At 43.2% G+C, this 25,010-nt stretch overlaps 2 protein-coding genes across 4 annotated transcripts in view; one reads left to right on the plus strand and one right to left on the minus strand.

Annotated features, from left to right (window-relative positions):
- ASB3 (ankyrin repeat and SOCS box containing 3) overlaps nt 1–4,410 on the minus strand; it is a 28,679-nt gene extending 24,269 nt beyond the window's left edge. The window contains exon 1 of one of the 2 annotated variants that reach the window (XM_014962491.1): nt 4,374–4,410. The gene's annotated coding sequence lies outside the window, so the exon portion shown is untranslated. Of the gene's footprint in view, nt 1–4,114; nt 4,136–4,373 lie in introns of those variants that run through there. The other variant, XM_014962492.1, reaches the window with a different exon arrangement.
- A 38-nt stretch (nt 4,411–4,448) lies between these two features.
- Nucleotides 4,449–19,065, plus strand: ERLEC1 (endoplasmic reticulum lectin 1). 2 transcript variants are annotated; one of them, XM_014962348.1, is made up of 14 exons: nt 4,450–4,661; nt 5,917–6,021; nt 7,270–7,350; nt 8,225–8,302; nt 8,443–8,506; nt 10,456–10,496; nt 12,816–13,039; nt 15,493–15,622; nt 16,054–16,215; nt 16,863–16,922; nt 17,424–17,548; nt 17,956–18,033; nt 18,298–18,373; nt 18,780–19,065. In XM_014962348.1, exons 1-14 carry the CDS (start codon nt 4,494–4,496, stop codon nt 18,849–18,851), a joined length of 1,464 nt encoding a protein of 487 aa, XP_014817834.1. In that variant the 5' UTR covers nt 4,450–4,493; the 3' UTR covers nt 18,852–19,065. The 2 variants fall into 2 exon arrangements, 1 of the variants encoding a protein (XP_014817834.1); XR_001414137.1 differs by lacking the exons at nt 18,298–18,373; nt 18,780–19,065 and adding an exon at nt 18,216–18,275 and having other exon boundaries at nt 4,449–4,661; nt 17,956–18,146.
- Nucleotides 19,066–25,010: the final 5,945 nt, after the last annotated feature.

Below are 25,010 nucleotides of genomic sequence, written 5' to 3' on the forward strand. Positions count from 1 at the left end.
CAACATTAATGAACATGCTCCATTACACATGCATTTATTCACCTTGACTTAAAGAGTAAATCATTTAGCTGTTACTAAAAGTGTTATGTATGATTTATTTAAAGAATATTTAAGTGTTGAAAAGAACAGCACCCTCAAAAAAAAAACAAAAAAAAACCCCAATCAACAACAGCACTTCCTCTCTTGTGCTCACTTCAGATTTAAGCAAGCTGTAGTAAAGTTAAGACACGTACAGTGGAATGTCCACTCTATGCATCTGTAAAAATCCTTTCCTCAAAAACTCATCCTTGTTCCTTAAAACAGGGCAGGGGATGCTTATGCTCACTAATGATCCAAAAACATCAGTGATAATTCCCTCATTAAAACTCTAATTATTTAAGCACTGTGTTGGGGTATTGTGATTGTTTATGGCTCTACACTTTGCAGCTTTAATTATACTCAGGACATTGTTTGTTCATTTACGTTCCAGATTCATAAAACTTGCAAAAATATCTGTAATGATATATTTCAGTTTGTGCATAACAATAAAAATGCATCACATTTACTAACAGTGTTGGAGAAAGACATTTCCAGAAATGTTATGTTTATTTAAAGTGTATCCACATTAGGATGGACATCAGTGTGTGTCTTAATTGCATCTTGTTATAAAATGCTGTTAGATCTAATGATGAAAAACAACATACAAGAGCTAGCTAGCATTACAGAGTCTTAAACTGGTCAACAGTAGGAATTAAAGCACTGGAAATATAACTTTGCTCTTGTTGTATAGGATTTGAACCACAATTCTTCCTATAGCTTCAACTGCCAACAGAAGTCCAGTATACTTTCAGATCTGTTGCCACAAAAAAATTAACATACACTTTTTATATGCCATATATGCTTAATTTTTGTTTCCCTACTTGTTAGAACTAAATCTAAATTTGTGACAAATTGTAGAGATTTTAGACATGGTTTTATTATACAACCACACACACGAAACTACCTCTAAATTTGTTTCCAAACAGCGTTTGGGGAAACAATAGTCATATCCATGTTGTCAGTTTTACTCCCTGGGATCCACAGACTCAAATCACCAAGCAGTCAGCGTGGCCCTCTGCTCTCCCATGCAGGAAGGAAGCAGTACGCAGTAGTGTGTATGCAGTAGTGTGTATGCAGTAGTGTGTATGCAGTAGTGTGTATGCAGTGATGCTCTTCCCTGCTGTGACTGCACAGGAAAATGTCTAACACCATTTGTAGGAAAAGGAACTTGCCCAGCAGTTGGTCAAGACACACACTCCCTATGATGCTGAAAGGGATTGCCACTGAGGAGTACATAAGCCAATATATCTGCAAATTTATTTGGAATGTCCCAAATTAAAGTCCTATATTAATTTGAGTTACAGGAAAAAAAAAAAGTAAGTTTTGTACAAAGACTGCAATAGGTTAAATTTGACCGTGCTAGAATGTGAATTAAAATTAAAAAGCAGCTATTAAAAAGTAGCTTATGTAATATCGGATATTCTTTAGTATGATAAATTAACTATGATAGCAAGTCATTAAATATGCATCATCTTCTGTGAATATACAAATCTAACCTGAATATGCAACATTTTAATTTTTTTGTCTAGCATTTGATAATAAGCACACTTCATACCCATTTTTACTGCCATTGACAAAATTAATGTGTCATCTGACGTAGTCATAAAATTTCTATAAACAGATTTGCATTTCTTAACGCAAGAAAACTCAAGAAGAAGGGAAATCAAATTAATTTGATTAATTAATTGCCAGATTGTAATTATTACATTCTTTGTAGGATCCCCAATAATAATTTCCGTCTTTCCTTCGTAAAGCATTTTGTGCTCCATACTTTCCATAGATGAGCAAACAGCAAAGATCAGATGGGACTGACCTAATCTGTTCTAATTTTGAAACTGTGCTGGACCATTCAGGTAAATGCATATCTGTCTGTCTATCTGTAGACATACAGAGAGAACTCTTAAGAGTTCTTTTTTTATACATGTAAACTTTGATTTGCTTTTATCCATTGCTTGCGTTTAACAGCTTTGTGCACTCACTAATTACCAAAGATTGGCGAGTCATAGACCTTTTCAAAACAAAACCAAGCTAATTGTCATGCCCTCAAAACACACAAAGAGGAACTGTTAACGATTTCCTTGCTGTTGTATCACATCTTTATCCCCACTTTCATGCTCTCAAATTTCTTTTTTTTCACAAGGGTACATAGAGACCAGACTCTGTCTAGACTAGGCTGCTTTCTAGAAACTAAAGTTTGATGAAAATATTTCACAAAGATAACTAAAGAATGCAACGACTGATAATTCTTAAAATAACTAACACATTCAGTAAATCAATTTTCCCCACAAATGCACAAGTATCATCCTGTGGTTCTTCAAGAACCGAACAAAAAAAAGGAAAACATACAGTCTTAACAGAAGCTCTACAAGTCTAAACATTTCAGCCAGTTTTGCTAAAAGTGTAGGAAAAAAAATGTACTTGTTAGCTCAAAGTATCATGGATAATTTACCCCTTACAAGCAGACACACCCCCCACCCCCAAAATTGCATTTTGACCGCCATTACCTCTTAAAAGCTAAAGCAACGAAGTTACAAAATTGATGGCAGAATCCACCATCAGTATTATATCACTACTTTATATCATTATTTCCTGAAGTTCTTCCCCCTTAACTCTGATATGTATCCCTTCCCTCCCTTTCCCGTATGCGCGGATACAGCCTTCACCCAAACTAAGGAGTGGAGGACGTTGGAAAAACCTGACCACAGCTCCCCCGTCCGATCTATTCCTGCTGTCTGTTTGGGTAACAAAAGAAGTTCTGACAAGATGATTTTCCACTTTGTTCAGCCAAGCTACTGACCGGCAGAGGGTTTGCAAATAGACATCAGGACAGCAAGCCCCCAGCATCTTGATTTTGAACCCCCTGTATCTTGATTTTCAAACACACAAGTACGTCACTGTCACAAGATTAGGAGGAGACTGTTTTTCAAATAGCTATTCTTCTCTAACAGTCTTCTGCAAAAGCTGGGCATGGACTCACTTCGATTACCAACTACAGGATAGCCCCGATTATTGCAACTTCACGCTCCCTGAGTATTCTTACATTAATTTCTTTGCTCCTCTCACTTTTTATTAAGGCAGCTTCCCTTTAATTGCTGCCCTTCTTTGTCTCAAACGCACGCCTTGCCTGCATCTTTCTGGCCTTTTGCAACTCGGGTCTCTTCTCTGCAGGTATTCTGGCACTTCCCTCTCATGGTGCACAGTAATTCTTCTCCCAGTACAGCTATACCTGCTTCAGCATCAGTTTAACAGGAAAAAAAAAAAAGATTACACTCTTAAACAAGAAAATTATGGTAGCAAAGGTTGAAAGTATTGACTAAACCCAAGGCAGCCATTTAGTAAAGTTTTAAAATATTTTAAGCTATATAATTTCAAACCATTTGTGCGAACAGTTCAAAGAGACTCAGCCAATTTTGCCCAACGTAAATTTGAAAGCGCACACACACATCACTCTGCTGGCACAACAGCAACGGAGAATGTCCTGAAACAAACTAATCTTAAACCAAACCACCTGAGCTGATGATGCATCACCCAGTTATCTTTCTCCATCACCACTGGGATTCTTCCAGGCATCATCTGCTCCCTTTGCCTTCACAGACTTCTCTCAGTAAACATCACAGCATCTACCAAATTGAGATTCATTAGGGTTTATTAAGAAGCACAAAACATTACTGCTACCCCCATATGTCACCCCATCACCAACCGCAGAGCGGGCAGTTAATTACCCCATCCTTCTCCTTCCTCCAGAGTCTCCAATTCATGTCTTAACTCATAGTTCAATCCGAATCGGAGATAAATTTACAAAGAGGGTGGTGACACACCAGGACAGGATGCCCAGGGAGGTGGCAGATGCGCCATCCCTGGAGACATTCCGGGTCAGGTAGGACGGGGCTCCGAGCACCCTGACCTAGCCGAAGAAGGATGAGCAGGACGGGACGGCCCTCGGAGGTCCCTTCCCACCCAAACCATCTGGAGACCCTACCAAACCGAACGCGCGCCACCCGAAACAAACCACCCGGCACCGTTCCGCGGCACTAACCAGCAGCACCTGGCGCGACTGCAGTCCTCCCCCCCCCGAGAGACTTCTCCTTCTCCTCCTCCTCCTCCGATAGCCGAAGGCGAACGCACAACAACGGCCAGGCGGCGGGGGCTGCCTCAGAGCGCTCCTCGACCCCTCCCCGCAGCCGTTAATGAGTCCGGCGCCCCCCTTTCCCCCCCCCCCAAGCCCCCCGGCTTCGCAGGGGGTTCCGCGGAGAAGCGGGGACCCCTCTCCCGCCCCGTCCCTCAGCTTCACTCACCGGCCGCCTCCCGCCAACCGCCTGGGCGGCGCGCGCCGGCTGCCCCGGATGTTGATCGGTCCCGGCGGAAGCAGACGTGGCGGCGGCGCTGCCCGCCCTCCCGCTACGCCGCCAGCCGGCATGAGGGGCTGCCGGCACCGGGCGCCCACCGCACGGGCGCCGTTCTGCGGGCTGCTGGCGGTGGCGGCGGCGGCGGTGGCGGCGGTGGCCGAGGGCGGCCGTGCTCTCCCTCAGCTCAGCGACGACATCCCCTTCAGGGTGAACTGGCCCGGCACCGAGTTCAGTCTGGTCGGTACCGGGGCGTGAGGAATATCGGGGCGGGGGGGAGGGAAACGTGTCTCGCTGCTCCCTCGCAGCCTCTCTCCGCCAGGGGAGACGGGCGGGTGTAACCGGTACCGGGCAGCCCGGGCGGTGGGTCCGAGGGCCGGTGTCTCCTCAGGCCGGGCGGTTGCCTGTGACCCCCCTGCGGCGCGGGGGGTGTTTCGGTTTGGGGCGCTCTGTGCGCTGCCGCGCCTCAGGCATCGCCCGCGGGCCCGGCGGCGGTGACACGCAGCGGCGGCGGTGACACGCAGTGGTGGCGGGGGTGACACGCAGTGGGGCCGTAGGGCGAGTTTAGGCCATGGCCTGAGCCTGTCAGGTGAGGAAATCCTGCCCTGGAAGTCAGTGCGGGAATCACGGACTCATGGAATTGTTGGAGTTGGAAGGGACCTTCTAGAGATCTTCCAGTCCAACTCCCCGGCCAAAGCAGGGCTGCCCAGAGCACATCACTCAGGAGCATCCACTGGGGCTTGAAGATCTCCAGAGAAGGGGACTCCACACCCTCCCTGGGCAGCCTGTCCCAGGGCTCTGCCACCCTCACCCCAAAGAAGTTCTTCCTCACGTTGGAGTGGAACTTCCCATGGTCCAGCTTGTGCCCGTTGCCCCTCGTCCTGTCACTGGGAACCACTGAGAAGAGTCTGGCTCCATCCTCCTTCAACCCACCCTTTAGATCCCTGTCAGCATTGATAAGGTCTCCCCTCAGCCTTCTCTTCTCCAGGCTAAAGAGCCCCAGCTCTCTCAGCCTTTCCTCATCAGGGAGATGCTCCAATCCCTCCATCATCTCTGTTGCCCTACACTGGACTCTCTCCAACAGTTCCCTGTCTCTCTTGAACTGGGGAGCCCAGAACTGGAGGCAGGATTCCAGTTGTGGCCTCCCCATTGCAGAGTGGAGAAGTGCCCGGTTGCAAATGTAAGGTGGTGAGCATGTTTCCTCAATAAAAGCCCTTCATAAGGAAGTAGGTGAGCAGGAGTGGGATGAGCGTGGAGGTAGATGTGTGCAGGGATGTGGCTGGGGGTAGAAGGATGAAAGCAAAGGAGAAGGCAAGCAAATGCTAGCAACCTGAGGTGCCAAAGCCCCGTCCTGTGGTGTCTCCAGGGAATACACTGGACCACCTGCCTTGTGAATTAACTGTACCGGCCATGAATTCAGGAATATTTCTAGCAAGTAACATTAAAAAAAAAAAAAAAACCACCTGGCTAATCTATAGATTGGTTGTTTTCATAGCCTACAACTGGTGTCCTGTACAAAGAGGATAACTACATTATAATGACCACTGTGGATAAAGAAAAATATAAATGTATACTTCCACTGATAGCAAGCGGCAATGAGGTAAGTTCAGTCAAGTCTTTTTTATAACTGTGAGCTGTAAGCAGGTCTTTTACAGTATCTTTTTGGTTACTTTTTTTTTTTCAAACTAAACACTTTTTTTTTTCTCCTGTAGAAGAAAAATTCTCTTTAGAATGCTTCACGTTTTCACAGTTTATAGTAGATGCCTTCACTTTGTATTGCACACCAGATCTCTACAAAGTGGTGCCAGTCTGAACAATCTTAAAGCCCTTATTTGGCAGCAAGTGATTGCTCTTATGTTCTGTTTATTGCTAGCTTTTCACTGATTGGGAAATACTTGTATTTTAAGTAGCTTTGTCAAATCCTAGGCCAGTTCACAACTATAAAGGTTGTTAACACTGCTGTCATAAACACTGTATCTGAAAATACTATCCCAGTCAAGCTTCAACCACCACTTCAATCAGTAATTTTTATTCTCCATCGTCACTTCCTCAATTGGATATCTGAATGTACAATGTGGGGTTTAAATGAAGGGAAAAAAAAAGTATATAAATACATTTGTTTGTACAAGAGAAGATAGATTGAGGCGGCCTTTGGTGCAGTTTATTGGTTGGCCATTTGTTCCTCCAGCATTTTTTTCCCACTGTGAGAGCTTGCACAGCCAAGCTGTGTGCCTGTGTTTGGCACCTCCATTTTGACATAGCCCTCATCCTTTAGGTGACTGACAGTACAGGGTGCTTCAGTGCAGGTGAGAAATCTGTAGTGCTGAAGAACTGTGTGGAAATCTCTTCAACAGCATGCATGTTTATAGAGCAAAAAATACATGGAAATAAACTTCCACAGTATTATGTATGCTTTTTTTTTTTTTTGATCAATTTTTTTTTTTAATTATGTAAAAGCTGGGTGATGTTCCAATTACAGTGCATCAGTACAACATCAGCATTGACTAACAAATGAAAAGGCTGTTGATGCTGTTTTCCTCTTTGCACCCCAAGCTGCCATTCTGGACATGAGAAAGCTGAGAGCTCCTACTCTTTTGCCACGAGTATTTTTTAAACCACAGAACTTTTCTGTTTTCACTACTTTATTTGTAACTTTTATTTGCTCCTTCTTGCTAAAGTAATTTTTTTTTTCTTTTTTGATCTAATTACTACACAGATCCTTCAGGGCAGGAATTAATGAGATTTTGTACCTTTTAATTTTGCAATACTTTTTTTTAATATTGTAAATGAATATTAACTAACCAAACCACTATTAATTTTAATGTAATGACATATCCTTCTGTTCTAGGAAGAAGAAAAGGACTATAAAGGTCCTACTCCAGGAGAGTTGCTGGAACCTCTTTTTAAGCAAAGTAGCTGTTCATACAGAGTATGTTACCTCTGTGCTGATAATTTGAATGCTAATTGAAAGTTTACAATCCAGTTCATTTCAAAATTTACTGTAGTAAACTGTTTGGATAACTGTCTCAAACTTCAAGTACTAATTCATTCCAAAATAAGGTCTCTACAACTTAATGACTATATCTTAATATTGCTGGTAAAATTCTGTATAATTGAAGATGTCAGGATTAAAATAAATTGGGTTGCTATAGTAGCAATTTAAAAATGTGGATTCAAAATATTTACTTCCAGGAGTCAAGTCATGATGTGTGACACTCTAATCAAAAGCATTTCTCAGAAAGTGTTAGAAGACCCAAGCAAACATACTTCTAGACATTCTGAAAGTTTTCCAGGTTTTCATCAGCTGTTGTTCCGATCCAAAGACTTATGTCTTAGAATACAAGAACAAAGCTAATACCAAACAAATTGGTACTGAGAACCAGAGAGAGCAAAAGTGGTTAAGTATTATACCTGTGCAACATCCCACACAGGCCCTTGAGGAAGGAAGAGTGAGTCAGGCACAATTTGTAAACAGCCTGCCTATACCTATGGCAGCTGCCAAAACCAGTCTGTGCTTGGTGTCTACAGCTTAGCTCCAGTAGTTTGGGAGCAAATTTAGTCTTATTTCTTTTTTTTCCCCTTTGTTTTATCCATGTGAAAGTTAAGGAAGCTGCCTGTTCTGTTTGTTTGGAACATCGTCAAAATGCTTGGGGAATACTGAGACCACATACTGTTGTATTGGTTTTGAGGGTGCCCAAGTCCACCTGCTTGGGCTGTGCTTCATTGCTGCAAAGCGCAAAATTTTGTTGTTTGGTGGGGTTTTTTTGTAATGTATCTTAACTTATTTATTTATTTATTTGAAGATTGAATCTTACTGGACTTACGAGGTCTGCCATGGAAAACACATCCGTCAGTATCACGAGGAGAAGGAAACAGGACAGGTAGGCTTGTTACAATTTGCAACCCCCTTTTCCATTGGCACGTTCATGCTTAACTCCTGTAGAGGCCTTGAATGCCTGTACGCTTGAGACAGTATGGAAAAAAAGTAACTGAAATTTATTTTAACTTCTTTTGATTGTAGAAGATTAACATCCAAGAATACTATTTGGGGAATATGATGATAAAGAACCCATTCTCAGAACAAGGTTTGTCTTAAATTATTTTATTTTGCTGATGCTCTTTTAATTCTTTGGGTTTTATTAGTGTCTGAGAAATATGCTGTAGAAAACTGATTATCAGTGCAATAGAATACAATTTTGTAGATTAATTTATTTATTTTTTAATCAAGACACGTTTTTTTCAGGGAAGTCCTTGCATTGCTTCCATCCTGTCAGTTTTACCATGCTGTCTAATTGAGTCATTAATCTGCCAGGGGAAGATTAGTATGAGAAATAGAACCAATATACGCCAGACCAAACTTTGATAACGTAGCCCGTTGCTACTCTTTTTCTGAGTGTGGAGAAATATCTTTCAAAGCGAGCAGAGGGCAGAGTGTGTAGCACATCTTGGGCTCTGCTATTCTGTAATAAAAAGAAGTCTGCAAACCCGTATACTTTTAGCTTTTGCAGGTAGATTTGATCCTTGAAACTGTTTGAGAGTCTTCTTTGGGGATCTTGGTGAAAATCTTCAGAAATACTGAAGTGCCTAAAGCAGGACTTCAGTGGAAATTAGGTAGCTGAGCCCCAAACTCAAACTGCAATTTAGAATAACTAATTTTCCAGACACTTCCATTTTTTTTCTTGTAAATTATTGTAAATGCTGGAGTTTCTGTGGCTGTACCTGCCAAAACTGCTTCCGTAGGAGAGCACTTTGGCAGCATATTAGTCTAAAGAACTCCAAAAGTCCACTAAGTGTTCATTCATCAGAGTTGATAGAAACAATAGAAAAAATATTATCTGGTGTTTGGGGTTTGGGACTTGTTTTTGTTTTGGTTCGTTTTTTTCTAATTCTAGGCTAGTAAGTAAAAGATGGGCACCACATTTTTCTCTTCATAAAGGTGTTTAACTTGAACACCTCAGTCTTGGAGGGGATTTAGTGCTAGTAATCCCATTCTTTTGAATTCCTACCTGTAGCCTCCAGTTAGGTATCTTAGTCTTGAAAAGAAACATGGCTTCAGAAACTGCTTTGTTTGGCATTTCTTTATTAGTGGGCTACAGTGCTCGTTTGTTCTGTCATCAATCCTGTGCAGAAATGCCTAATTCTCCCTACACGCTGCTGTGCAGAAAACAAAATGTTTAATTTGAATTACCAATTCTTTTGTGGGGCTAAATGCTGAAGTTACATGTGATGATACTTCAAGTCATTATATCTGAGTCTTTTAGGATGTTGACCCTCCGTCCTTTCCGCTTAGGTGGCAGACTGTATTCTTTCTATGCTTCCTATATAGCAGTTCACACTGCTTCTCTTAAAAAATAACATAGATGGTTTCTTTAAACCACTGTGAGCTGAATTCACAAGTGCAATACAGTAAACTTGGAAGAGCTGAGTGGGTGACAGCAAAGCAGAGTGGCCTTTTGCTCACCTAGTTCTGAGTGGAGCCCAGACTGTCTCCTGAAGCAGTTGGGAAGGCTGAGGATGGCTCTCACCTGTGACAGCTTGAAACCCCTGCCCTGTCATGATGTTTACTGTCATGATATATGGCATGCAGCCTGGCATTACTATTTCCTACAAGCATACCCTCTGGGGCTGGCTAGTGGGTGGGCTGAAGTACTTGCCTGTTTACTGTCCCAGCCTGTAATTCACTCACTTTGAAAAAAGTAGTCAGCTACCTCTCAAAGAACAGCAGTAGTGACATGTTGCTTTGCACTGAGGGCCTTCCTCTGGTGCTAGGACTGGATTTAGCCTGTCTTAAAAAATTCCACTTTGTTTTAAGATGATGCTAACTCATAGATTGTTCTGTTTGCTCTGGACCTCAGATCACTGTTTATTGCCTGCCTTTCCTCTTTTGCACCTGCAAGTTCATGAAATTGACTCTTGGGAGTTTATATGGAAAGTACTAGCAGATACACAAAACATACAAACTTCTCTGTATATAATTTCAATTTATTTCAAGTTCACAGATTTTATGCTTACCTCATTCTTAATTATTCCCTAGATCAAGAAGAGAAGGAAAATCCAAAAGAAAGTGCAAAAGAGGCAAGTGAAAAACATCTATTTTAACTTTTGCCGTCAACAGTGGAGGCAATTTATATATGATGAGATAATGTAATTAGTCCCCTACCAAAAGGAGTATCAAAAAATGAAACTTTCCCTGAGCTGTGTTCTTCTCACTTTTGATTATCAGTCCCAGCTCAGAAAGCTTATTTAGTCTACCTAGTCAAATTTCTTGCCTTTCTACTTACTTACATTAGTTATTCTAATGTTAAACCCAGATGAATTAATACTCTTCTTATATGAAAACAATACAAATAACCACAAAATCACATTATGGTCTAGCAATAGTTATTTTTCCAGCTACATCAGAGATCCCAATTCCCTTAGTCCGTTCCCTTAGAACGGACACTTCCGTTCATTTTGGGTAGGGAGAAATGCTTAACAAAATCCTACGGCACAAAATCCCTAAAAGATTTCTTATCCAATTTGATGGCCCATCCCATAAAACTCTGTTCTTCCCTTTTCCTTTTGTTTAGGCCCCCAAATTCAATTCTGAGTTACGAACTTTATAGCAAAACAATGGAAGTACCTGAAGCACGTTGGAGTTTGGAATTAGCAATAGTGTATCTGACCCATGGACAGACACTCCCCTACTTTATTTCCACCTTCATTGTAATTCTGAAATGAAATTTTTGTTTACGTGTAATTTGCAATGCTGATTGACATAGCACCGAGTGGTTCTTCTGTGGTGGATCTCAGAAAATCTAGATGCCTGATAAGCATTTGGGAAGTAGTTGGGGGAGCAGACCTAAGTCAGAATGTGACCCATTCTAAGGACAGTGGCAATTATGCCTCTTTGAAATTAAAGAAAAGTAGGTTCTTTATAATGTAACTTTTTTTATTATTATTTCAGAAGAAGTGAAGTCTTTTACTGACTTTTTTTTTTTTTTGACAGCATTTTTGATGTACACACACTGTCTTGGTTTCAGTCCATAAGGACTTGCAATTTGTGTGGAATCTCTAGTCATGAAGAGGAAAGAATACCCAACACAGCTGGGTGGAGCTTAAAGTAACCAAAAACTGCTGCAACTAGAGATTTATCTTAAGGCTTACTGTGGTGCCTTTCGGTTGTGTGCAGACAGCAGCTGTCTTCAATGAAATGTGTGGGCATCATTTTTCAATTTTTAAGGAAAAAACAGTTGTTTCATTCGGAAAGATAGAAAGGGAAGGCACTGGTACCTTTTCTGTCAGCTCTTTTGTACACAACCGGAATATATCTTCATTTTGACCTTTGATTATTGAAGTATAGAGTGGATAAGTGACTGGAAGCCAAGGAGCGCCCGAGCAATTAGGCTGCCAGCATGTTCATTCTTTAACCTCATGAATCTCTCATTGTTTCATTCATGATGGAGCAGTTTTCAGGAGGAGAGAGTCAGTGGCCTGTGACAGGGTAACATGGTTTGAAAACCAAAGTAGGTGGGATACAGAAGGGCTCAGGTCCCCGGGTTAGTGTCCTGACCACAGAAGGTGCCACCACATTTTAGCACAGAGCCTGATTTGTTGTGCATCAAAAACCTTTATAGCTCAAGCAACATAAGCAGAAAAAAGTCTTGTTTGTGGGTTCCAGCATGACTTTTGCACAGAAAACTTTTGGAACCCAGGAACTTGAGCTGCTTCCGAGAGAAGAGCCAGGAGAGGGACTTTTACCAGTTTGGGGAATTAATTTCTTAAAGTGAAAGCTGGATGAAACATATGAAAGAACAAGTCTGAAGAGGGCTTACTTAAAGTGTGTACAAAAGTAGGATTTACTTTGTATATATCATTAACTTTGTTAGGCACAATAACAGGTGGCGCGGGATACTCAGGGTAAGGAACAGCCCAGGCTGAGGATGCTGTAGTGTAGTGCAGGGTGACTTTGCAGGGGTGTTTTTAGATTCTTCATGGCCTGGCACTGAAGTGAAGACCTGAGCTGAATCTGGCAGGGCTGCTCACATCTCCCTGTCTTCTAAACTACAGGGTGAACACAGCTGGCTTGGTGCTCTTCTAAAACACTTCACCCAGCTGGCAAGCTTTCTTAGAACTGAAGTACCAGGCTGCCTGTGCAGAGAAACCGACTGTTTTTGCAGTCAGATTCAGCTGGGCTTTGTAGTCAGATCTCGTGTAGTTCGGTGCATTTGTGCAGTGCTTTGCTGGAGGTAATAAACCAGAATGTGTTTGGATGTTGCAGAAACACCAAGTGACTACACAGGAGCTTGTTTCAATGCAGTACTGCTGGCTTTCCACAACGAAATAGCATTTTTCATTTCAGAATAGTCAAAGGAACTTTACTGTGATTCTTAACTTTTACTTTCTTTCACCTAGATACCTACAAAAAATATAGAAGGGCAGATGACCCCATACTACCCCGTAGAAATGGGAAACGGCACACCTTGTAGCTTGAGACAAAACCTACCCAGATCAAGTACCATGATGTACATCTGTCATCCAGAAGCTAAACATGAGATTCTTTCAGTAGCAGAAGTGACAACCTGTGAATATGAAGTTGTTATATTGACACCTCTGTTATGCAGTCATCCTAAATATAGGTAAGGTGCTCAATTTTGGCTAACATATGACTTCAAATTTTTATCAATTTCCATGCACGTGTGTGTTTATAGAAGTCATATATCCAGCTATGGTTTCTGGTACAGAGCTCTGATGCTTTTATGTACTTACTTTGGCTGTGCAGTTTTGCCATGTCCTAAGTTTTCATGTTAAGTTGCACAATATTTGCATTTTGTAAATCTCTAGTAATTGATCCCATATGAGAAGCAGATGGGAAGTATAACTTGATTTTCAACAGGTAAGTTTCTGGAGAAACACAAACTAGGGCATTAAGGCTGCAGGAAGGTTAAGAACACCCTCTCTCCTCTTAGTTTATGATTTCAAAGTCTTTGGGGATCATCTTAAAGGTATTCAAAGACTGCAGATTGCATATGTGCATTGTATGTGTGCATAGACTCAGCTTCTCTAATTTCAGAAAACAGAAGTGTGGTCTTCAGCCATGACCTTAACATTTATTTTAGCGGTACTCCCGACTTAAGGAGCTCCCATCCATCTGCTTTATTGCCTTCCCTTCAGCTGCATAGGTCATTTTCACATGAAGAATTTGAAGAATTCACAACTTCAGTGTTATTTTCCAAAAATCATGTTTAGGATTCCTTCCCTGCCTCCTCCCGCTTTCACCCCCAAGTTGTACCATGCATCTAAAAGATACCCTTAGTTTCAATAGTACTGGATTTTGACCTTTCAAGGGATGTAAACAGAATTGCAAAGTGAATATGACATACAAATGAAGGGAGAAATAATGGACAGGAGTTCTAAATTTCCTGTGTACACAGGCATCAGAACAAGTGAGTATTTAGTCACTGTTCTGAAATAGATAACAAAGTCTAAAGGACAAAATCCTCAATTGTGCGTTTTATAGACACTTGCCAGTTAGAGTAAGTAAGTTACGGTATTGTTAAATATTTAGTAGCAATTATAAATTTTCTCATGTATATGGGCTTGGTAATACTATGTTATCTGTTGTGCTTATCTATTGCTTGATTATCTGTTTACTATATGAGTCCCTTAAGCTTCTGTATCAGTAGAAAAACAGAAGGTGCACAGGCAAATTGTTCTGTTAAACAATAACCTGGAATAAAACCTCAAGCTTCTACCTCCTTCCAAAGGGAAGGCATGGGAGGCTTTGTGGCCACTAGCAGGAAGGAGACTTAAAATAAACATACAAGATCTTTATTATCCCACTTACATCATCTTAGTAAATAAAGATGGGTGGAGATAGCAGGGTGGAAACACTGTTTGGTGTCAGCAGAGGTAACAAACCAACCTCTTTTTAAGTTAAATGCACTTTTCCTCTTGTGTTGCTGAGAGAACAGCACTGAGCAGTACTTCAGCCACCAGCGCTTTTCCTCTACACCCATTATCTCATCCAATAATGCACTTTGCATTAACTTGCCAAAAAGCACATCCATTAGTTGTTCTTATTTGGGTACAATTTGACTTTTTTTTTTTTTAATTGGTGGCAATTGGGAACAGGGAGGAAGGCAGTGAAAAGTAATGTTTGTCTTCTGCAACTGTTAGTCTTGATGCTGTTTTAATAAAAGTCAGATAAAACTAGGCTTCTTTGGTACAGGGCTTATTTAATCTAGAGTGCAACTATGATTTGGGAAATGTTTTCAGATTGCTTGAACTCCGGTGGTGATGATTATACAACTGCTGCTGTGTATTACAGAATCCTCCTAGGAGGACATCACAAAAAGCCACCTTGCCTCTGAAGCAGTATCTGTATATTTGTTTTGTAAATAAGCTTTCTCTAAAAAGGACCTTTTCCATGAGATTAGCAATGGAAGCTGAACAAATGCTTCATTTGTCAGTATGATTTTTGTTTTGATGTTTGCTTTCCTGTACTATTTTCTGTTAAGGCTTATTTGGTGTTTTAATGAGGCCTTCATTTGTGTAAACTAAGGAGAAAGCTGTGTTAACTCTGCTGCATCTCTTGGCTTTTTCTTTCCTGAAGTAAGCTGCATTTTGCAGACATAGCTCGTAAAGAGAGTGATAAAGGAATAATAGGTACATATGCAGTATGAAAAACCATACGTGTCAGGTAATATAAGAATGTCTTCTTTTAACTGTATAGGAACTGCATCGATCAAGTTTGACCTCTGCCATTTCCTAGCTTCTGGGAGAGTTTTGTGGAGCTGTGACACTACATTCATAGTACACATACAATGCAATGTGCCTTTTAACATGCAGCTTTTCCCTTTTGACAAAGGGGGGGTCAGATTGCACTGCCAGTTGTCCAGCAGCGTTAGGAGTGAGACTGTGCTGGGCAAAAAGTGTATTTATATCAGCTGTAAGAGCAGTGTAACTTTGGCTGAAATGGTGCAAGTACAAGAAAAAAAAAAATGACATCTCAGGCCGATTCAGTCAGAAACGAAGAGCAATAAAAAAGTATGTCTTTAATAAGTGATGTATTGATAACTTGTTTGGACAGGTTCAGGGCTTCCCCCGTGAATGACATCTTTTGCCAGTCTCTACCAGGATCCCCACTTAAACCCCATAATCTGGAACAACTGGAGAAACAGCAAGAAATTATGAAGATGCCTTTTAGGAGGGTTAAGGAGGTAAGAACTGTTTAATCTTAAATAGAAAAATACTGATTTTTCCATGTTATTACACATACAACATGTTCTGTGGAGTAAGTTCTCTTACACAGCTTTCTAAGATCCAGTCAGTCTGTCAAACAGTCTTTAAGCTTGTTGAAGTCATCTGTAACTTGCTTTATTTGGAAGGAAAACAAAGCAAGTAAGGTTGGGCTAATAATTAAAAAAAAATTCTAGCCTTTGTAGCCTACAGTTTACAAACATGAAGTTTTTGACTTTTGGGTTTGTTTTTTTTTTCCACTATGCTGAAACAGTGAGAGCAGTGACAAAACGGTTTCACAGTTTTCCCTACAGCCTACTTCACTTAGTATTAAGTAACTTCATTTAATTTGTCAGACTTTGCAAGGGATGTAAGATCTAAATGGGTGTATTTGTATGTACTTTAATTTCAGGAAGAAATGCATTCAACAAAAGAAGAGAAATTTTCTTCCATTCATAAGCCTGTTGCTGTTGGAAGCCATCAACTATTAACTGTGGGAACAACCCACATCTCTAAATTAACTGATGACCAACTTATAAAGGAGTTTCTTAGTGGTTCCTACTGCTTCCATGGGGTGAGAAATAAAGCTTTTCCTTAATAAAATAGCTACTCTTTAACTGCATATGCTGGTTTATGTATTTGTTTATTTTTTCAATGAACTCTAAGTTGCATTCTTATATAATAATTGCCTTTTCCTGCACTGATATAGGGAAGGCTGATATACCAAAGTCTATGCCAGAAAGGTATCTTTAACCTTTCTGTTGAAATTCAATTTATTTGAACGGAGTGTGAAATGAAAGTAGATCGTGGGAATTTTTCAGTGCTGACTTTGTTAATGAGAAGAAAAAAAAATCTGATAAAACTCATTGAGAGAACAGCCATCATAAAAGAGGTATCTGAAGTTTTCCCTGTCTTTGACAGAGGAAAGTATTTCTTTGAAAGATGCAGATAGTGTACAAATAGTTTAAGGAATTTAGTCCTTTGCAGATCTTCCAAGAGCCTTTGCTTAAACTCATTAATTCTGTCCCTTGCCTATGTCAATTGGTCTAATAAGAGATTCTCTCTTAGTGCAAACCTTGAATTAACATATCTAATTAATAAGCACGGAGCTTTACAGCTAAATTAGCCAGTGGTTTAGGGTCTGGAGGGAAATGGATGTGGTTGTTTTGGGGTATTTGGTTTGGGGTTTTGGTTGAATGCTGAGGTTATGCCTCTCCCTAGGGTGTTGGTTGGTGGAAGTACGAATTCTGCTACGGCAAATACGTTCATCAGTACCATGAGGTATGTTTAAATAGTTTTATGTTCTGCACTAGATGGCTGTGGGTGTGGGGGGAAAAGAGTAGCTGGACAATCTGTCTACAGTTTGAAAAAAGAAGCATCCTTTTTCTTGGCTGATCAATATCTTGGGTTTAAGAAGTTAGATTTCAGAAAATAAATCCTCCATGTGCTGCCTAAGTCAATGCAGGGGGATGTAGGTACCATGTCAGGCAGAGCACAGTGATAATCAAAGCTGAAGAAATGTGGGTGTGTTGTGGGGATGCTCTTCTAGTCATCACAACACTTGTATCAGCTCTCCCAGGCTGGGTGGCTGTTGTGAAGAGACCATCAACTTGACTCTTGACTCTGCTACAAGATCAGTCATAGTTTGTCCCAAAGAACACGTTACGTTGACAGCATCAGACTTGCTGTAGAAAGAATGTTCTAGGCACCATTAAAATATCCTCACTGCTAATCGAATTGTATAGTACAAAGTGTTAATTATCAGGTTTTTTTCTTTTCTAGGATAAGGAAAGTGGCAAGACTTCTGTGGTTGTGGGTACCTGGAGCAAGGAGGAACACATTGAATGGTCCAGGAAGAACGCAGCTAGAACCTACTACCTGAGAGAAGATGGCACACAGACCGTTAGGTACGGACACGCTCCCCCTGGTCACTGCTTTGGCTGCCTGGTCCTCAGTCAGCCCCGTGCTTGCCATAGGGAAGAGTAAATGCCAGTGTGTGAATATTCAGTTTATGAATAGATACAATCAACTGTTAAAAGCAGGGGGTATAGATTTCTTTTTCTCCCCCTAATCAACTTGCAACATCAGAAAAGGGAATCCAACACTCTGGATATGATGCAGAGAAATAAATCTCCCAATAGTGAACAATTACTTGCTTCTGCAATAACTGAAATACAGCGTGGTACTTCATTGTTTTGTATATTACAGTTAACTATTTGAAGAATTGTGAGATACTGTACCACACAAGTTAGCTGTGTGCTTGAGAATGGTCTTTAATATTTGCAAACTTTTTTATTCCAATCGTTTGTGGCAGGATGGTGTCTCATTTCTATGGAAATGGAGATGTTTGCGACTTAACAGACAAGCCAAGGCAGGTGACTGTGAAATTGAAGTAAGTTAACTTTTTTAGTAAACTGATGTTTTGTGTCTCTGCTTCCTGTGTCAGAGAGAAAAGCCTCTCGTCTTCATAAAGCTTAGAAAACGATCACTGTTAGCTTAGTAAAAATGCTACAGAGGAAAAGCCTCTCTTGTCTTCATAAAGCTTAGAAAACAATCACTGTTAGCTTAGTAAAAATGCTACAGATTCTAGGGATACACGTTTTAGTTTTGTGCTTACTACATGCTAAACACTACAAAATTTCTCTTCCGTTTTCAGATGTAAAGAATCTGATTCCCCTCATGCTGTGACCATATACATGCTAGAGCCTCATTCTTGCCAATACATCCTTGGGGTACGTAAAGACAAACTTGAATTACCTAAGATCAGGTGCCTCCTAGTAGAGCATATCTCCAGGTGCATGTTTAAAATTGTCCCTTCCTTCCAGTGACTCATCCCAAGAGATTCCCAGACTGTGCTTTAGCCCGTGTACGTAGCTGCTAACCAAGCCCTGCTTTTTGTGCAATGGCATTTACTTACAGGAAGGAGAGTCATTATTAACTACAGTATTTCCGTTGTTAATAAGCTACAGAAGTCATACCCAAAAGTACAAAGAACTTACTGACTTTTACAAAGTGATGCTGGAGTACTGTGCCTCTTGCAATCTGTTGTCATTGATCTCACAGTATCTGTTGCAATCTCTTGTCAAAGTTTATCGACGTTCTCATCGTCCTTATGTTTTGATCTCTTACATGTTCAAGGTGGAGTCTCCAGTCATCTGTAAAATTCTGGACACAGCAGATGAGTATGGGCTCCTTTCAGTGCCCAGCTAAAGCCCGTGAAGCAAGCCATACCTGTCAGCAACCCCGCTGCCATCTGCCACAGGAACATCCCTCTGTGAGATGACAAAGGCCGAGAGCAGCTTCCAGCCACCCAGCCTCACCAGCGGAGCTCCAGGAGGGACTTACCAACCACTTTGTGTGTACTGTGTATATAAGAGATTATCGATAAACTTTTAATGATTAAAATCTTGTCTTGCATTCCCTGTTTGACCCGTGTATGGCACGTTCTGCAGTCATCGTTGTCAGCATTATGGTATGAATTATCAACTTTAAAAAGGCAAAATAAACAAGCTACCAGCTTCAAGTGAGGAGGTTAGCTGCCAGCAGAACGAAAAAGTGAACCAACACTTCTTGCTCAGGAGCCTTCAACAGCCGCTACAACACTAATTCTTCTACTGCTGTCACTTACTTTGTCCAAACACAAACGTCACCTTGGCTTGATTGCTTGGAACTGTATTAATATCACAGTCCTCCCTGTCTCTTACCTTCCTTCAACTGCTATTTCTTCTCCCAGCCTGGGCTGCTTTCCAGGACTGTTTTAGGATTGGGGTTTTTTTTTTATATATTAACACCGTAGGGTTCATCTTAATATATTTATTTTGCTGAACATTCTTACTGACATCTGTCAGACTTGCTGTTTTGCTTCTAAGGATGCTAAGGTATGATACTAGTCTACTAGTAGCTAGTATACTAGATACTACTGATCTACAATCAGTGTTTTTTGGGGCAGAGTGGTCAATACTAGCTACATCTCTAGATTCCCACTTGTCTGTATTCAGCCGTGTGTGTTACAGGGGTGCCTGAGCGTGTTCCTTTTCAGTCACAAAGCCCTGGTCCATACACCTGCCTCTTCGTGGCCAGTACCAGGCTGGAAGGTCTGTTTTCTGGTGGCAGCCTACCTCCCAAATAAGATTTTTGGTGCAGGCACATGAAGCTTTAGTCTGCTGCCAGCGTACGTTCCTGGGAGATAATTGAAATATTCCGTGACAGGGGTATCTCAAGTAGATTTCCTTTGTGCTTCTAAAACAGCAGATTTCAAAGAGGTAAGAACAAAAGGTTGCAAGTCATTGGTTTGTAGCCAACACCCCCTGTATCCCCGAGGATTTCCTTCCTTCAGGAGAACATTGTAGGGCTACCAGAGAGACATCTCAGTACTGTTACCAGGTGTGACATTGATCACTTATTTTGTGGCTGGGTTACTCCAAATCACAGACACGATTACGCGTGTGTCCTCTAGTCCTTCAGGAGAACATTGTAGGGCTACCAGAGAGACATCTCAGTACTGTTACCAGGTGTGACATTGATCACTTATTTTGTGGCTGGGTTACTCCAAATCACAGACACGATTACGTGTGTGTCCTCTAGTCCTAGTGCCAGTGTCTGCCCAGAGCTGGGACCAGTTACTGACTGCTGTCCCTTCCATAAGCTCCTCCAGGGTGAGGCTGAGGATGGGGTGTGGGGTCTGTGATGGTGCAGGTGCTGGAGGAGGCAGTGTTTCGGTCGGTAGCGATGGTGCACATTTAGTGCCTTGATCATGTACATAAACCCACTGCGTTTCCTCTTAAACTATTGTGCAAGGTACAGGAATTTCATAACTGTCAAACGGAAAACTGCCAGCCGTGTGGCATATGACTAATGGGATGCTACCCAAACAACCCAGTGAAACTGCTAGACTGTTGCAATGTAAGAACCCATTTTCATGCCTCATACAGTGTAGAACACCAGAATAGCATTTAAATTCAAAGTCACTGCTCCTGATCACATCCTTATTTCTCATGGTTTAGCAATGTGTCAGAGGAAACTGAAAAAGGAGGAAGGGAGACTTCTACTTAGATATTTTTCCCCCCGGAAGAGAATCTTCTACCCACATAACCCACCCACCCCCCGAGTCTTCTTGGGGAGCAAAGCATTAAGTTTTAATCCTGTATGTAGTCAGTAAATTAGAAAAGAGAAGACATTAAAAGAAGTATTCTCCTGACTTCAGATCTTTAACTTCGTTTCCATAAAGTTCTTTTACTTGCCTGAAGATTCACCTGGACCAATCTCCTCAGCAAGCACCTGGTATGAATCCCAGCCCCACAACTGCCCACGGTGTGCCTTGGGTCACACACCGTGTGCCCCACTGCAGAGCACAGCACGGGCTGGGACAGCGTCAGACTGTCCTCAGCATCTGTCGGGCTGGGGCACAGCAAAGGGAAGAGAAACCACAGGACACTAAGCCCCTCAGCTGCGGCAATTAGATCAGAGGAAAAGATAAGAATAATTATTTTGCAGAACGTAAAGAATTCCACTTCCCCGCAGAAGAGGGAAGTCCCCGGCGCAATGAGGGAGCACAAACTCTGTGACTAAGCAGCCACAGCACCTCAGCGAGCTGCTAATGCCAATTTTTGCCATTTTATGAGCAAACCATGCTGTTGCCAGATTCCTGAAATCCATACCTCATGAATCTCCACATTCCTCAGCCTCTACTTCCCCTTGCACTGGAAGCGACACGCTCACAGCTGTTCCTGCCCCACATCCGAACTACACGAAAACACCCAAATCCACATAGATAAAGACCATGTTTTTCTCTGCCACCCTCTCCCACCTCTCCCTGACCATTGTCCGATTTGGGAGAGGAGCCCTGAGGTGGAGGTGGGGGGAGCCAGAAGGACGGATGCAAAAATCCCACAGGGTACACTAGGCCATCCAGAAGGATGGATGCAAAAATCCCACAGGGTACACTAGGCCATGAGTTGATACTGCTAGAAATAATTAAATGATACGCAACTTTATGTTCTAACACATTTGAATCTAAAAGAAATGTGCAATTGAGAGTAACTTGCAGCTTCAACCTTCTCCCAGACAAGCCCAAGGGCGCAGGAACCTGTCAGTACCTAAACCAGGGAAAAACAAAGACTCTTCTGGTACGTGGAAAGCACAAAGCAGAAGTGGAGAGATGGAGGTTTCTGTGCTCGTCTGCTTGGATTTATGCCCGAAGTATTATCCAGGTTTGCTTCTCAGCCCGAGAGGTGCAGTTTCTGTGCTCGTTTAAGAATCAGCAACGCTGGAAAATAACGCGAATGGCAGCGAGCAGATTTGCAGCCGTGGCACTGATTGATAGCATCTGCAATTAGTCAGAGGAAACTACACTAAAGGAAAGTACATTTGGCAAAGTGAAACACGTCACTTAGATATTTACTGCTATGAGAAGAGTTCAAAGGATGAGGTGGTTTGGGACCCAAAGCACAGGATTTATCTGCACAGAAAGAACAAACATCAGCAACAAGCACTTCAAGCCCCCGACTCCCTTGCGCAGGAAGGCTCAAAACCCACCAGTGGGCTCCTCACACACAACCCAAACCCAAACCCATGTAAGAACAGCAGCGCTCACTCCTTGCAAAGACCTGCTGACTATCAGGGAATTAAATCATTATTTTCTACTGAACTTAACCGTCCTGTCATTATTGCTGTGTATTTGCATTTCCACTCAAAGGCACTCCTCGAATATACCAGCCATTAGACTTCAGATTCATTCTAGAGCTCATGTTTAATTGTCATTTAAACTCACAAATTATTAATTAGCTGCAAGACGGATCAAAAAGCAGAGGGACTATTTATGTAAGACACAGCTGACAGAGGTGGCTGAGAGGAATCAGTGGCTCAACCCACAAGGCAAGAGCGTCCCTGTGAAGTTTCACTTAGTGTGAGGGTGAAATAAGACGATCGGTGTCCGGAAGATTTTCTCAAGTGGTAAAGAAACACGGGGTCTTATTCCTTCTCTCTGCACAGAGGAAGACAAGTGCATTCCCAGGTCATAAATTATGTGTATAGCTACACAGAGCTGACTTAGAGCTCCAGCTCCCAAGTCTAAGCCCACCTTAATAAGAGAAGCTCCTGTGATGTCTGGTCTCCGAAAGGCTGGTGCTCATGCTCCCTGGACTTGAGCAGGTCTTGTGCAGGTTCAGCTCTCCTCCCTTAAATTACACTCCCAGCAAAAAACAAAAATCCCTATCCGCTGCAGAACGACAGCGAACAAATGGAAAAAGACCTGTTTTAGGAATGAAACCTCTTTTTTGTGCCCTTGTGGGGAACCACAGCGCTGCCTCGGTTCTGCTCTCAGACACGTTGTACGTACGTTTCCTGCTCACTCACACGGCCCTTCCTTGTGTGCTGCTCTTCCTCCACAATCCCCAAAATAGGCTGTGGAACAGGTTAGGATAATGCCAGCACAGCATGTTGGCAGAATAACCACTCTTGTATAGAAAAATACAGTTTTTCACGTCTAACTGTAATTTACTCTCACGGGCAGCCAGAGACATGGGGTTTGATGGGCCCTGTGGCTGCTCCACCTTCCCAAAGAGTGAGCTGCAGGCTGAGTTTCAGGAGCAGCACAGCTGTATTTAGGTAAAGAAAGGAAGAGTTTCTCGAGGAGAAATAGCTGTCTCCAGAGGGTCACCCCAAGTTGAAAGCAGGAGCAAGAATCTTTCCTGACATGCCCCAAATGCTCTTAATTTCCTGTCTCTTCTACTAAAGCAAGTCAGAATCTGTCTGAAGAATGGGTGACTTCAGGGCAATTCTCAGAACTTGCCAGGGCAGGAAAGTGCCTGGTCAGAGGAGAAAGGGAACACAAACAACCTGGGGGGTTTCCCAGTCCCCCAGGACCGGACAGAGGAGCCCCCAGGCTGCTGCAGGAGTTTTGCAGTCACTGGCAGTTACAAAAGAGTGGAAAAAACACCCCCATCAACAGTGGAAAAAGCAGAGCAGCTGACAGAGCTTCACCAGACCTTGAGCCATCCGTTGGCTGCCCTTCCATTGGCATCCCCAACCCAACGCCCCGCAAGCGGAGCGCGTCTTTCAAGGCAGCAGCACCACCACAACCTCGTTACTCGTTTCCCCTCGTTAAGCTCTCCCGGCACACAAGACCTCACACTCAGACGTGAGAGAGCCCAACACAGAAACCTCCCCCTCTTAGGAAACAAACCCCCCAACACTTCACGGTACAGGATGAAATCAGTTTTACAGCCCCGGGGTCACGCTCGGTGCTTCCAGAGCGATGCTCAGGGGGGAACGAGACCGGCAGAAACCTCATAAACCTCGGGAAGGACATGGCTCACGGCATCTCACCGGGAAACCCGGCAACTTCCACCCTCCGGCCCCGCCTCGGTCCCGCTGCCGGGGAGCGCTTCCCGCATCCCGCCGGGGAGAGGCATCTCCGGCGCATCCCCCGGGGCTGCGGGGGCTGCGGGTCCCGCCGGGCTCGGGCGGTTCCCGGGGGTGCCCCGTCCCGTCCCGTCCCGCCCCCAGGGCTACAAAAGGCGGCGGCGGCAGCGAGAAGAGCGAGTAAGAGAGGGGTCAGGGGGAGCTCTTCTCTGTCCCCCAGCCTCAAACCCGCAGGGCTTTAAGTGCCCCGGGGGCTGCAGACCCCCGCGGTGGGCGGCTGGAGGTAACCCCTGCCCGGGGCGGCTGGGGGGAGCCGGGAACTCGTCGGGGTCCCTCCTCCTCCTCCTCAGTGGGAGCTGCTGGTCCGAGCCCGGCGGGCAGCAAAGGGAACACCAGGCTGCTCACCTTGAGGGGCTGCACCTGCACGTCCAGGTAATAAGCACCAGACCCTGAGCTCAGGTGTCAGGAAAGCGGTGGGAGGGCTGGGGGGTGGAGAGGGGCTGGGCAGGATGGTGGTGGGCACTGGGAAGCATCCCAAGGTGAAGGGGGCACGGGCAGCGACCCGTCCTGCTGCAGGCTGTCCCACACCCGCCTCCGACACCACACTTCAAACTTGCTCTTTTCCTTGCTCTGACAGGTAAGGCTGAATAAACCACCACTGGTAAACCCTTGGCAGGGAGCAAACCAGCGAGGGGACAGGATCACAAGAGGGTGTGTGGTCACGGAGCCCCCTCAGACCTCGCTCCTGAATACGCGACCCAACTCCGGGTTGGGATGGGTCAGACCTCCCCGGGTGCCAGGACAAGGGATGTAACCCGAGTCCCAAGCAGCAGTTGTGGAAATGCCTTTCAGATCGTGCAATGGAGAGATGCTATTGCAAAGGCTGCGCGCTGCCTGCCTGGGGTGCTGGGGGGGAGGAATTACAAAAAAAACCAACCAAAAACCCCAGTAAAATAAAATATCATTAAGACTTTATCTCTAGTGATCTGAAATTAATAGTGATCTCCC

The sequence above is a fragment of the Calidris pugnax genome, unplaced genomic scaffold (genome assembly GCF_001431845.1).
Source record: "Calidris pugnax isolate Ruff unplaced genomic scaffold, ASM143184v1 scaffold147, whole genome shotgun sequence".
NCBI lineage: Eukaryota > Metazoa > Chordata > Aves > Charadriiformes > Scolopacidae > Calidris > Calidris pugnax.

What these genes read in the sequence shown, in the direction of transcription:
- ERLEC1 (XM_014962348.1), top strand. Translation starts at nt 4,494, where the DNA reads ATGAGGGGCTGCCGGCACCGGGCGCCCACCGCACGGGCGCCGTTCTGC. An exon ending in GTTCCTACTGCTTCCATGGG is followed by an intron (nt 16,216 to 16,862) that starts GTGAGAAATAAA and finishes GCCTCTCCCTAG; the next exon opens with GGTGTTGGTTGGTGGAAGTA. An exon ending in GATGGCACACAGACCGTTAG is followed by an intron (nt 17,549 to 17,955) that starts GTACGGACACGC and finishes CGTTTGTGGCAG; the next exon opens with GATGGTGTCTCATTTCTATG.